Raw genomic sequence first — 15223 nt, 5'->3', positions numbered from 1 at the left:
GTTTTCCTCCCTAGCGGAGCGCCTTTAGTTGTCCCTGTTTTTGAGTGCCCTTGTTTTATCTCCAGTTTGGAGCTTTTTCTGTTCTGCCTTTTTTCCCTCCTTGAGAGGTGTTTTTTGTTCCATTGGATTAAAGTTGCAGCCTTGTTGGCCAACTTACACTCTGCGTCTGAGTCCTACCTTCTCGCTCCGTGTCATTATAAATGTTGAGTTTTGCCATTATATTATTGTACATATGTCAGGTTAAGAAGGACAGCCTTTGTTTCATATTATTCATATGAAAAATGTATTCATGTTCAGTTTTTTTTGTTGTTTTTTTTTTTACAAAAAACAGCAATATTTTTGTCAGGTAAAATAGGCTTTATTTATTTATTTATTTATTTAAAGAAAAATGTTATCCTTAAACAGGTCTAATAAAGTATTGCCACAAGCAGTTGTCATTTTTATGTTACGCAGTCTAAAGTAAGTAACTAAGAAAGTAACTTGTAATCTAACTTAATCAAGTAACTCAGTTACTTTTGTAAGGTAACTATGGCAACACTTTTTACAACAGACACATCTGTAATTAATGAGGTTTTGTAATGGATGCCCCGTGTCCCTGAACAGGGTATAGAAAATGAAGCCATGGATGTGAAGGTTGTTTCTTTTCGTCTTTGCACAAATGCTTGGCTTGCCCTCACCCAATGGAGGAAGCTTGACAGAACCTTGAACCACTCCAAAGTGTTCTTCTCCGGTTTTCATTCAATTCCAACACATTTTCTTCCCACTGAAATTTAGCACTAGAGGGAGATTGTAAAATCTTCGAGCCTCATATAATCAATCGCCTGTGAAAAATAAATCCATTAATCCTCCCAAGTTTATTATTTACTTGCAACACTATCTATTTGCTGGCAAATATATACAAGATTTTTGAATCGTGAATTTTCACTGGAGAAAGGAGTCTGATTGGATTTAGTTTTAATTACACATTGTGCATCTCCTCAGAGAACACTGAGGGACGGTAATTACCCTAACAGATTATGCCTATAATCATCTGCGCTAATTGGAAAAATGGAAGTAGGACAACTTACTTAGCTGTAAATAACTATGTATTAGTAATTTAATTTCACTTATAACACACAGTCATATTTTACTACCAGCATAAAAAAATACAGTTTTTAATATTCTGAATAATCTCACAAGTGTAAAAAGGAACTTAAATACTGGGACTAAAGCACTAATTGTGTCTTTGATAAGCTACAGTATGATGATACAATTTCTATAGTGACACTAGAGAAGCTGTGGAGGTTTGTATACGTGCGTTCCTGCTTTATGTGTGCATGTATCACGCAAGTCAATAAACGCTCTTCCGCCAAGGCCGGCCATCTCAGAAACCACCCACGTGGAAATGTTGATGGATAGGATAAAAGCAAAGAGAGGCGTGGTTGAAAGAAGAAAAAGGCTAAAACTTCCAAACAATCTGCAATTTTCCCTTAACTACTTTTGTGTATCATCCATCATCATCTCCTCTTCCGTATTTCAAATTTCACTTTCACTTCTGCATCTCGTCTCTTTTGCAGGCGTGGTTGACAGAGATCCATGAGTACACCCAGCAGGACGTAGTCATCATGCTGCTAGGCAACAAGGTGAGACCTTGTTGTCAACGCTGTAGAAGATGACTTGATAGATGGAGTCAGCGAGGAGGGATAGAAGTCATGATGGCGAGAGCGGCGAGGCTACCTCACTGATTTATGAAAGTACTTCTTATGTTTTGTGGACCAGATTTACACTTCTGGCTGTGGTAATTTGTTCACACCTTCGGAAGCTTCCCGTTGGCCTAAAATACCAAATTTTAGTACTTCGACATCTCCATTAGTCGATATCTGTTATAATAGCAATAACTCAACATGACTGTAATGTAAAGGAGCTGCTCGTATTGGCAAGCTGAGAGTTATCACCCAAGACAGCCGTTCTCGGTTCTATAAAGCATCCCAGCCCATTTTTCCTCCTTATTTACAACTTGTTCTCTGATAAACCCGCTGTGCAGAAGAAGGGACGCAAGCAGAAAGTCAAACACACTATAAGGACAACAGTCTTTGGAGGGACACATCTCTTAATCATATAAGAGGGCACCAGTTGCTCATTTTGTGAGTGTTTGCCCTGGCAGGCTGGAGGCCCAAAACCTCCGTGTGGAAATAAAAACAAGGATGTTTGCTCTGGCTTTAGAAAGAGAGCAGTTTCAAGGTAACCCAACAGTTTCTCCTGAAAGTGTATGCAAAAAAATAAATACATCTAGGACATAGAGTAATGTTGAGGTTAAACCAAGGATGAGTAAAGTAAGGCTCACCCCACGATAATTTAGCTGGTCTATGTAACAATTTGCCCAAAATCATGGCTCAAACATCTTAGCAGATTAACACATTAGCTGTTCACAGTGGGTTCTCTGGCCTATAGTTTTCAGACTGAATTTGGGTTTGAATCGCCCAGCCTCTGTCTGCGCATGCGACGTCATGCACACATTGTGTACATGGAGAAGGGAGTGTGCAATTTTATTTTTAGGCCACATAGCAGGAGCGATTTGAAATTGTATTCCCTGAATTGAGCAGCTTTTAACAGTTTTGTTCTAAAAAGGATACATTAAAATGCATTTATTCACATTTTTTTTGTATTCACTTATCTCTGTGTAATTGGCTTCTTAATTTGTTGTAATTAAATATCAGTAAATAATTTTACATATATTACATTTCCATTTATTAAAACATGTTTAATAAAGAAGTGTATTTTAATAACTTGGAAAATACCCGTATTTATGAAAATACCCGTATTTATGAATCTTTTTTTTTTTGGGGGGGGGGGCTTTTTTTTTCTTAAAATATATATTTTTGTGTTTTATTAAAAAAAAAAAATTATGACAATTTTTTTCCTGGTTTTGTATTTTTTTCCTGGCATTAAAGCACTAATAATAAAAAACTAAATAAAATTACTGTAAAAATTGAAGAAAAAATATAATTATTATAATAATTATAATCAATGAAAGTACTGCCTTAAATCCGAAAAACAGAAAGAAAGAAAAAAAAATCCGAAAAACTGAAAAAAAAAAATATGACCAAAAACAGAAAAACAATATTCCCCAAAACGGAAAACCTTTCTGAAACCCGCCTAAAAATGTGGAAAAGAGAAAAACAATTATTCAGAAAAACTAAATAATAAACTAAAAAAAAAAAACAATAAACAGAAATAAAATTCATAAAACCAAACAAAACATTTTCAAAAGTACAAAGCACAGATTTTTTTTTCAAGTAATGCAATACGCTTCCCTAGAGTAATTAATATATTAGTTATTAAAAATAAACATGCTTTACGCACACATCCAAACTTTACTGTTAGTAGATTTGTTATTATTATTATAATTATTATAATTATTATTATTATTATTATTATTATACCCCATCTATGAATGATCCTTTCATTTAAAAAATCAAATGTGGCCCGTGAGTAGGCTACAAACTTAGCCCACTTTAAACTATCACGGTTGTCACAGTGGTTGTTTACCTTCATTTTGGGTGTCTGCATGTGGGTTGTTATAGGTGTTGAGCAAATATAAACACTATATAATGTTTTGTAGGCGGACTCCAACCATGACAGGGTGGTGAAACGAGAGGAGGGAGAAAAACTGGCAAAGGTAATTACGTGTTTTTATCTGTAATATGCACAGATATGTGACATAATAATAATATACGTTCTGCACTTAATCTGTCCATATAATGTAGATTTTAAAATGCTCACTGTATGGGTGAGGCTGTCTAATTTAGTGTATGTAGTTATATATTCATGGTTACTCATTTGTGTGGTTATTGTTTGCATGCATGATTGGGGAAGTGGGAAGGCTTGCTGACTTAATTTTCCAGGCCATTTCCCTCAGATAAGCTCCGAAAGGTGTACAAGAGTAAATGTGAGCGTAAGTGGGTGGGAGGGGTGTCGCAGAAGCGCATCAGCTGTCATTGCGGAGACCAAAACAAGGCTGTTGTCATGATAGAGGACATGCGTAGAATATAAATGCAAGAGGTAGAGTGTCATAAACGAAGTGGCCGCAACATTGGTTACACCCACGCAATCCAAATGAAAATGAGCAGTTGTTGAACAATATGTTTATCAAGGTACTTGGAGTGGTTTAGAGCTGTGCTATATTGCATTCGGTTTCTATCATGATTATATAATCATGATAGAAACCGAATGCAATATATAATATTTTGTAAAGTTTCACATTTTGAGACAGTTCTTGTTCTGAGAGCTATCAGCTTGTGTAAGTGTATTTTGCTATTTTGCGAAGTCTTAACAAAAACATTTCAAAGTTAAAAATTTGGTGCGCCCATTAAAATGTCTGTCCTCTCACACACTCACGTACTGGCCTGGCAACAAAGGTGAGTGCACCCCCTAGTGAAAATGTTGCATTTGTTTTTTGTTTCCCTTTCTCCTGTGTCATTGACTTGTTAGTTTTACAAGGTCTCATGTGCATGGGAAGCAGAAGTGTTACATTTGATGTCATCACTCTCATGCTGGTCACTGTTAGTTCAGTAGTTCACCTCATGGCCAATAACTCGCTGAGGATCTGAAAGAAAGAATAGGAAATTGAGTGCACTACATTTTAGCATATCTATTTTTGGTTTTATGTATTTTCAAGCTTCTATATTGTTATCCAGTTGTCTCCTATGTTTTGTTTATTGTTTTTGTTTGTTTGTTTGTTTGTTTGTTTATTTTTTTCTATGCAGGAGTTTGGGGTGCCCTTCATGGAGACGAGCGCCAGGTCGGGACTGAACGTGGAGCTGGCCTTCACTGGTGTGGCCAAGTGAGTCACACATCTATCCTCCATTGCACAACCGACAGTTGTGTAGTGAACCACATAGCTGATTTCTACCGTTTTTCTGTTATAAATTGATTTTGTTATCTATATATCCATTGCTGGTTCATGACAGCTTGTTTTCTGTTCCCTCTTTGCCTCGGTGCAGCTAACAATATTCAAATGAGCTTAGTGCATACTCTGTTATCTATCAATTTGAATGGTGCGGCTGTATGCACATATAACAGCTCCATCATATCCTTTCAAAGGGATCAGTGGAGTGTGCACCTAATTAGGAGCAACTGGCATGAGGTTTAAACTAAAACGGACTTCATCTTTGTAAGGACGCTGCCGCCACTTTGAAGTAATTTGTCCCCCTTGAATGTTCGCTATACTATAAATGTTCATATGGAGGACTGTGAGTTAAAGTCTAACAGATTTAATACCAGGAAAGATGAATACCAGGAGGTGCACCAGAAAGATCAAGTACACGACCGTGGAGCTTTATCAACCGCACAGATGCCGAAGAAGGTCTAGCGTGTCCAAAATAATTCCGTTTCGAAATAGCCTGCTGTTCGGAGCCAAGTTCATTTCTATCGGTTCATCTCATTTCTCACCAAAATTTCTTCCCAGAACATTCATTTGAAAAACAGAACATCCGATAATGAATGAATAAATAAGCACATAAATTTACATACATACATAAGTCATTTCACCAAAGAAGAATAAAATACTATTTATTGAGTTAGTCAGTCCAATCAGCTGTGTTCTGATTAGGCTCTTATATTCACCAAGGTTGGCCTCCTGCAAGGACAATTTTTATTACATCTGATTATGTCCGTGGTCTGCTCAGTATTTTAATGTATTGAGCAACTGCATGTTGATTGTTGAAATAATTCTACTCAGTACTTTCATCCCAAAGTGGATCAGTAGTCTGTCCCAGCAACCTTCTGAGGCCCTTAAGTAGGCTAGCTAAAATCTGCAGCATTTCTTTTAACGCTAGTTTTTAACAATGTTGTTTTGTTCCCAGCTGATCATGTTTTATGTATTTATTTTTTAATCTAATCAGTGGTGTCAAACCTGTGGCCTGGGGACCTTTTGTGGCCTGAAACGTGATATTTTGCAGCCTTCTATTTGATATCAAAGTTGAAGGGATACTTGATTCATTGAGTCATTTTTAACAGTAAGAAGATAATATTTTGTCTATAATTAATTAGGGATTTAACGGTAAGTGCGATATCGTGATATTAAAACTGCCACAATATCGTCGTCGTCATGTTCACGATATTTAAATGCAACACATCTGTTAAAAAAAAAAAGTCAGCTTGATTTCCATTTGTGCAGTTGTAGCACCCTCTGGTGGCTAGTTCCATCCATCCATCTTCCTCCGCTTATCCGGGGTCGGGTCGCGGGGGCAGCAGCTTCAGGAGGGAAACCCAGACTTCCCTCTCCCCAGCCACTTCAACCAGCTCCTCCGGCGGGATCCCAAGGCGTTCCCAGGCCAGCCGAGAGACATAGTCTCTCCAGCGTGTCCTGGGTCGTCCCCGGGGCCTCCCGCCAGTGGGACATGCCCGAAACACCTCCCCAGGGAGGCGTCCAGGAGGCATCCGAACCAGATGCCCGAGCCACCTCAGCTGGCTCCTCTCAACGCGGAGGAGCAGCGGCTCGACTCTGAGTCCCTCCCGGATGACCGAGCTTCTCACCCTATCTCTAAGGGAGAGCCCGGACACCCTGCGGAGGAAACCCATTTCGGCCGCTTGTATCCGGGATCTCGTTCTTTCGGTCACGACCCACAGCTCGTGATCATAGGTGAGGGTCGGAACGTAGATCGACCGGTAAATCGAGAGCTTTGCCTTTTGGCTCAGCTCTTTCTTCACCACGACGGACCGATACAGAGTCCGCATCACTGCAGACGCTGCACCGATCCGCCTGTCGATCTCCCGCTCCATCCTACCCTCACTCGTGAACAAGACCCCAAGATACTTGAACTCCTCCACTTGGGGCAGGATCTCGTCCCCGACCTGAAGACGACACTCCACCCTTTTCCGACTGAGGACCATGGTCTCGGATTTGGAGGTGCTGATCCTCATCCCAACCGCTTCACACTCGGCTGCGAACCGCTCCAGTGAGAGCTGGAGGCCCCGGCCTGATGAGGCCAACAGCACCACATCATCTGCAAAGAGCAGAGATGCAATGCTGAGGCCACCAAACCGGAACCCCTCCACGCCTCGGCTGCGCCTAGAAATTCTGTCCATAAAAGTTATGAACAGAATCGGTGACAAAGGGCAACCTTGGCGGAGTCCAACCCTCACAGGAAACGAAATCGACTTACTGCCGGCAATGCGGACCAAACTCTGGCAACGGTCGTACAGGGACCGAACAGCCCGTCTGGTGGCTAGTTTGTTAGTGCAATTTAATTTTCATTAGGGATGTTTTGGCCCTTCTATGTTTAACCCTTGTGCCTTGGAATCAGTGACACCCTCTAAGAGTACATTTTAGCCAAATAAGTAATTCTACTTTGAGGTGTGATAACTAAGTCAATTTTTAACATTTTTTTTTATTTCAACCACTCAAAATGTTCATTGGCATCAGAACTATCCATACATATGAAGTTTTTTTTTTTTTTTTTATGTATTCCCCCCTCTTAGGACAATACAAGCCCAAAGAATGGACTATGAAGAAAACGAACTGTGCTGTATACATGTATAAAAAATAAATACAAAATTAATACTTCATATGACATAATTAGAGCTTCGAATAAGGCAATAAGTTATAACAACAATTTTTTCAATGCATGCCAAATTTTTTGACAATGGCAATTTAACTCAGAACACCCTCGAAGAGTACATTTTAGCCAAATAAGTAATTCTACTTTGAGGTGTGATAACTAAGTCATTTTTTAATATTTTTTTTTCTTTCAACCACCCAAAATGTTAATTGGCATCAAAACTATGCATAAATATAGTATATTTATTTATTATTATTATTTCCCCCCGCCATAGGACAACAGAAGCCAAATAATAGATTATGAAGAAAATTAACTGTGTTGTATATATGTATAATAAAGAAATAAATTTGAATCTTTCATATGACATAGTTAGAGCATCAGGCAACACGGTAGCTTTGATAGAAAACTTTGGGGAAAAAAGTACTTTTTGTGGGGCTCCGGAGCGGCACCGGGACCCTCCGTGACTTTAGCCGCAAATTGTGTTTGATTTTCGGGTACAGGAAGGCCCGATTTACACCCCCGTATCCGGCGTCGCACTTCAACGAGCCACGTATCTCTTGTGCTCACGGTTCCAGATATGTGTCAGATATGTGTCATTTTCCCCGTAGGACGTACGGTTCCGGACAAATAACGGAAAGAAAAAGCTCCATTACACCGATCCGTCCGTTTACTTTACCCGGAAATCGTGCGTGTTTTTCGGATAAATTTACACCGCCTGTATCCAATTGTATCCGGCGAACGGAAGTCAACACAGCGACGAGCTACATACCGTTGGGAAGCTACACGGCCCCCGCGGCATTCCAGGACGTGCTCATATGTTCGTTTATGTTTATTTTGTAGAAGTACTTACTTGCCAACTTGCATTTGCAGCTTTTTGTGTCTCCGATCGCCGTTCTTTTCCTTAGATCCAGGAAGCTCATGTCTCGTGCACGTTAGCCTCTTAGCACGTTAGCACGTTGTTGTGAATACAAACTAGCCGAATAAAAATCGAAGCTTAGCACTTTCACACGTAGAAATGCAACGGCCAGATAAGATAACCGACGAGGAATTCATCTCGACAACCGTTACATGTTACACTTCATAAGTTGCAAAAAAAACCCGTTTTTTTTGTTTTGTCTTATCCCTTCTGCTTATTGTTTTCACCGATCCATGCTCCTTGCCATGTTTTGAAGAATGCACGAAGGGAAATACGTCACCTCCACGTTGCACGCACGTTTGGCCACAATGGCACGCCTGCCCCCTGCAGCCTTGGCAGAGCAAATGTCAATGCTCGGCTGTTCAAAATGGATGATCGAACTGTGCATGCGTGTGGAATATGCACGCTATTAATTCTGAAGTTCTGAAGTGAAGAAAGAGAAAAAAAAAATTAAATAACAGCCTTCACACACTGAGGAAAACCGCTGTATTGCAACGACGCCCACCTCTAACAGTGGCTCATTTTGGGGACATAACAACGGCAAAGAGCATTGCCATTCGACCCCTCCCACTAGGGAACGTGCTTCCCACGTCCATGCAGACAAACAAACAGCATATCCCAACACGAAACATAAGTCAATAGCTCGCAATACCTTTTTCTGCACAAAAATATAAGTGGCGCGCGTGTACGCGCATCCACGAACATGCACGCGCGCCCACTAACGTGCACGCGCATCCACTAACATCCTGTCGAATGCACAATCAGTAAAAAGCACGAAGAAATAAGTCTGTGTGGAATATGGCGTGCTGGAATCAGTGCGGCGTTTGCAAGGAAAATCATTAATTGGCCTCTAACGCCACCTGGTGGATTTGGGGTGCGAAATCTTTCTCATGGCCATGGCACCGTCGAGGAATGTCCATAGAAGGATTTCATGCAGAAATCACGGAAATTGCAATAAAATACATGCAGTGTCCAATCGGTCCAAAAATGTCACTTATAATGTACATTAATGTTACGCGGTTGGCTAACGCCGATTCCAGGGATATTATAATAGTTATCTCCCTCATGCAATGGCTAAGAAATGTTGGCACACTCGCATTTTGACGGTCCCCCAGTTTTCCAAAGCCGTGGCTCTTTTTTTTTTTTTTTTTTTTTGTTTTCCCCCTGCACAATCAACTCCTAATTTACATATTTGGCTAAGCAAATGGCACAAGGGTTAAAATCTACACTAATTGTCAGATGAAGGGGATTGTAAAATGCTTTGAAGCGAGTCAATATGTGGAGGAACTCAATGTGTGTGTGACAACATAACATAATAATAATAATAATAATAATAATCATCATCATCATCATCATCATCACATATCATTGCGGTTATGTACAAAAGCACAATATTGTGCTTTTTTTTTTTTTTTTACAATATTGTGACCTTTTTTAAATATCGCCAACCTCGCCAACAAAATTGTGATAATTTTTGTATCGTGAGCTTCATATCGTGATAATATCGTATCGTGACGATTGGATATTGTTACATCCCTATAATTAATGTGATAAATGTATTTTTAATGATTGACTGAAGATGAAAAACAGGATATGGTTAACGACCAATTAAGGCTCAGTTTGCAGACCAAACCTAGAAAGCAGGTGAGCCATGATTGATCGTGACCTATTTCCTCAGCACATGTGATGTCATTTCCAGTCGACAGCAAGTGGAAAATAGTGTTTTTAAAGGTATTAATTGTACATGAAAAAATAATTAAGTTGTCAAATTAATTCTGGACACAATTGTCACTTTTCACTGCTGAAAATGGTTCAAATGAGTCAAGTAGTCCTTTAAAGGGGAAGTCAATCTATTAAAAATAAATAAATAAATAAATAAATACTATATGTTCTATGCAGTTTAAATATGTTATTCTGGTTAATATTGCACAAGTGGAATATGAGTTAAACTGCAAAATCCAGTTGTTTTTATCCATCTCAGGGGGTGGCCATTTTGCCACTTGCTGTCTCCTGAGGATGACATCACAGTTGCTCAGGTGTCAGGTAACAACCAATCACAGCGCAGCTTCAGAAAACAGGTGAGCTATGATTGGGTGTAGCCTGAACCCTGAGCAACATTGATGTCATCTTCAGTCGACAACAAGTAACAAAATGGCCGCCCCCTTAGGTGGATAAAAATGGCTGGATTTGGCTTCATAACTCATAATCCACAAATGTAATATTAATCAGAATGTCATGTTTAGACTAGTGAGGTCACATATAACATATTATTGTCAAGAAATGTTGAAGTTTGACTTCCACTTTGATGTTAGTGCGCCCCCCATAGCTCAGGCTAATGACGAACTTCCAGCAAAAGGTAATTTTTCTGTAACTGCGAAAGGTAACACAAAGGTCCTCACTCGTGCCCTGTGATTGACTAGCACACCTTCCAGCGATTATAGAAAGAGAATGGATGATTTAAAGCACACTATAAACGTGACAAAATACCTGTCTTCTCTGAAACCATTTCATTTTGTCAAATTATAAGGTCATGTCTCAAAATAAATGGACACGCAGTTAAAGCTGCCTTAGAATTAACAGACTGCAGTGACTGGCCTACGATTAGCTGTCGACTTGTCCAGCATGTCCCTCACTGTCTTGCACAAAGTCAGCTGTGCTCAACCACGACCCTAATGAGGACAGTTGCTTTTCGAAAATGATTGTGGATGGATTCTATGTCTGTCTTTGCTAGAGAGCTGAAGCACAGGACCATGAAGGAGCCCGATGAGCCAAAGTTTCAGTTGCAGGAGTACGTCAACAAAGAAATGAGGACTGCCGGCTGCTGCCGCTCATAGATCGCGTGCGTGTGTATGTGTGTTTGTAAAGGTAGCGGCAGATGTACACGCACATAAAAGTCATGTCTGAGCACCGGAGAAATGTTTATTTATTCTTTCAAGTTTAATGTTCCTGAATGTAAAATTGAGCCTACCTACAGAACATATACATACACATGCATGCGCACGCACCCACAAACTTAACACATGTTCATGTTTGTGTTAGTCCCCCTCACAGCATCATGAATGTCTCCTGTGCTGTGGCGTGCACATTTGCAATCTTTTGTGAACTGATGCTTTGTAGTTTGTAAAAGTCTTGTTAAAAATAGAAATGTAAAGTAGAGAATAGAGTTGAATCATCATTATGCCACTCACATGAAACTAAACATTTTGTACAGATGTTTCATTGTATCTCGTGAAAGTTGGTTTTGTACTAACTGTTTTATGTGTATTTGTTACCAGCATACATGTCTATCCTGCAAATGTGATCAATTACACTACATTATATATGCAGTTGAAATGTGATAATCTTTAAAATTAAATAAATGTACAGTCAAATAGTCATCCGTTTATTGTAAACTTGTAATACACATTGTAACTGAATGGAAATTGTATTTACATTAATTAAAGAACAGTTATGAGGAACCTCACTTTATGTCTGGGGTGGACTACATACATGTGAAACGACACCGCCATCTTCTGGCAGTTTACTGTCATTACATGAACGTCCTGCTGTCTTAATACAACATAATAGAAAGTTAAATATTATTTTTTTTGTGTATGGTAGTCATTTCTTCCATTGAAAGTACACTCATTTGTTATTTATTTATTTATTTTAGGAAACACAAAGTTCCATCAATAAAAGACAAGAGCCACCAGTTGCAAATGTGCAAGCTGGATTTAGAGAAAAACCTTTAGGACCATCCATCCATCCATCCATTTTCTTGACCGCTTATTCCTCACAAGGGTCGCGGGGGCTGCTGGCGCCTATCTCAGCTGGCTCTGGGCAGTAGGCAGGGGACACCCTGGACTGGTTGCCAACCAATCGCAGGGCACACAGAGACGAACAACCATCCACACTCACACGCACACCTAGGGACAATTCGGAGCGCCCAATTAACCTGCCATGCATGTCTTTGGAATGTGGGAGGAGACCGGAGTACCCGGAGAAGACCCACGCGGGCACGGGGAGAACCTTTAGGACCAGACAATAGTAATGACGGATCGAGTCACTTTTAACATAACTTTTAATCGTATTGACAATACTAAAATGTTATTTGGCGATATAATGCCATTGCTGCTGCTGGTTACACCTATGGAAACCAACCACCGACTATTGAGGAAATTCTTCAAGAGACAGGTTAGTAACATACTCCTGTAAATAAGTGAGTATGAGAGAAAGTTTCGCATAACACTGGCAAAGTGTATTGTTCATTAATTGAATTAATAAACACGTAAAAGATTTATTTAAACTAGCAAACACCTGTTTCAACACGCTATTAGCATAAATTCATGCTAATTTAGCTAATTTTATGTAAAAACAAACAAACAAAAACTATTGGGCTAATATCAGTTTTAGCTACGTAAAAAGAGAATTTTCAATACAATTATACTTCTACATGACAAATTTAAGTTGGCTGAGTTAATACACATTTAGGCTATAGTAGGCTAACCTGTCAATAAAGACGTTGATCATGTTAAGTTCAGCAGTACCAGTGGTAGAAAATCTTTAAGCAGGGATTGGGTATTAAAAAAACAAAAAAAAAACAACAACAAAACAAGCTGGCTAATTGTCTAAATGAATTTGGTCACCCAGTATAATTATTATATCAACACGACTTGCCAAGCTTGATAAAATATTTAAAACACAGAATAAGGACCAGCGCACATGAATTTTCTTCATTAGTTTGTAATTCTTTTAATTTCTGTGCTGCTTCACATTTTATGACATTATTCTAACAACTGAATATGCTGCTAATTTCCTACTTAGGAGGCGTAGCAACACAAAATAGCCTGCAATATCTCCCATGTGCACACTGGGGCTCCCTTGCACCATCCATGCCGCCATTTTGTTTTGCTCTTGTCGGTTGCGGTGAGTTGGAGCAGGTAACTTGTTTACAAACACATCTGTGGGCTATCACTTTGTTGGGGAAAGTGCGGGTCCATCAGTAGAGCTTATTTTATGTATTTATTCGTGTAGTGGTTACTATTGTTTGCGTTATTGTTGTAATGACATATTGACTTGTGTTTATGCTACTCTTTAGAAAAAATTATGACGTCATACTGAATGTGTTTTGTACGTAAATTAACTCCAATTGAAGTAGATAAACTGTCTTTCATGTTATATATGAAGCGCTAACCTAGAAGACCAATGACGATTGCTACCTTACCTGACTTGCATGTCCCCGCTGTGTGTTTTTTAACCCCTATACTTAATTCATTTGAAAATTGAACACACCCATTGCATTAGCTTGGCCCTGTATGACCCACTATACATATTCAAATTCCTTTTTATTTATTCTGCTCACCTATGGTTCTTATAGGAACATACAGTACAGACACATGTTGAACAGCAGGGGAAAGCGATGGAAGATGCATCCACAAATGCTAACACAAGTATGTGTTGTGTGTATATAAGAGAGTGTGAATGTGTACAATGGCGTGAATAGGCAAATAAGGGCAATCATAGTGACGAGGTTCCAGGAGGCGAGTGACTTTAGGGGCCCTCATATGACCAGAGGACCATCTGTTACGCTGCTTGTTCTTCATCTCATTAGACCTCCGCCAGGGCACCATAACCCGAGTGGCCTCGCTGTGCCGGTCAAGGCGTGTGTGCGTGAGCGTGGTTGTGTGTGCTCATACTTAAGCAGTTGCCCAGCAGTCCACTCTATTGCGCTAAATCGACTAGGAACCCCAAACAAAGCCATGTGGCCCGTGTGTGTATGTATAAATGCTGCTTCATTTTTTCCCTCTCAGGAATGACACACAAGCTGACGGTAAGTGCAGCATGCTCAAGGACGGAGTCCAACTTGAGCCCACTTGGCCTGCTCTTTGTCATCGGCCCTTTGTGTGATTGTAATTGAATTCTACAAAACAAGAACTAGCCCATCTTTGTTTTTTTTCCCCCTCCATGCGTATAGCATACTTAATCCACATTTTAATAGAAATACAAATGCAACTTTGCCATGTACATCACGTGGCACAAAATTTAAGATGCGCCCTCACCAAAGTCAGCTCTTGTAGGCCTCAGATAACATGTGAAAAACATTAAATTAATAGATACTGTAAGAAATATTTAAAGATACTGTAACACTGCAAAAAGGACAGCAGAAAATTTAACAAAAAAAAAATAGTAAAATAAGAAAATTATTACTTCAAATAAGCTAAATTATCTGCCAACAGAACAAGATAATTTTACTTAAATTTACCTGTAATATTGTGAAAAATAAGAAAATAATACTAGGCCCATATCAACCACAGTGGTCTCGAAAATAGTATTTTTAGACTTAAAAACAAGTACCGGTAATATTGATTTCTTTTTCAAGCTGGAAAATTACATTTACATATTTATTAATGGTTTGCCAACTTAGCCTGAGTGTCAAGCAGAGAGGTAACAGGTTCTGTTTTGTTTTGTTTTTTAAATTGTCTTTGGTATGACCCAGCCAGGGATTGAGCCCACAACCTTCCAGTCTGAGGGTAGACACTGGTAGTGCATTTACTGTATAGAGGAAATATGACTTTAATAAATCTAACGAAATGATTTTTTCAAGGAAAAAAAGTGCTTACAATAAAGAGCTATATTGCACATTTGTCTGATTGTTTTCACATTTGTATTTTTCCATTTATCTTGTGACTAGATTATGCAAACTCTTAAAAAAAACGAAAAAAATAAAAAAATAAACTTATGAAACCCCAATTCAATGCCTTTGTTGTTGGTTACTGGTTAGTAGGGA

At 39.2% G+C, this 15223-nt stretch overlaps 1 protein-coding gene across 2 annotated transcripts in view; it reads left to right on the top strand.

The window, feature by feature from the left end:
• Positions 1-11920, top strand: part of rab26 (RAB26, member RAS oncogene family) — a 53032-nt gene extending 41112 nt beyond the window's left edge. For both annotated transcript variants that reach the window (XM_077503691.1, XM_077503690.1), the window contains 4 exons: positions 1557-1622; positions 3602-3658; positions 4746-4822; positions 11189-11920. In XM_077503691.1, the coding sequence (XP_077359817.1) occupies positions 1557-1622; positions 3602-3658; positions 4746-4822; positions 11189-11291 (303 nt within the window). In that variant the 3' untranslated portion in view covers positions 11292-11920. The remainder of the gene's footprint in view (positions 1-1556; positions 1623-3601; positions 3659-4745; positions 4823-11188) is intronic.
• The last annotated feature ends 3303 nt before the right edge of the window (positions 11921-15223 follow it).

The sequence above is a fragment of the Festucalex cinctus genome, chromosome 17 (genome assembly GCF_051991245.1).
Source record: "Festucalex cinctus isolate MCC-2025b chromosome 17, RoL_Fcin_1.0, whole genome shotgun sequence".
Lineage (NCBI taxonomy): Eukaryota > Metazoa > Chordata > Actinopteri > Syngnathiformes > Syngnathidae > Festucalex > Festucalex cinctus.
The sequence above is the reverse complement of the archived record's forward strand: the minus strand, read 5'-3'. Positions and strand labels throughout refer to the sequence as shown.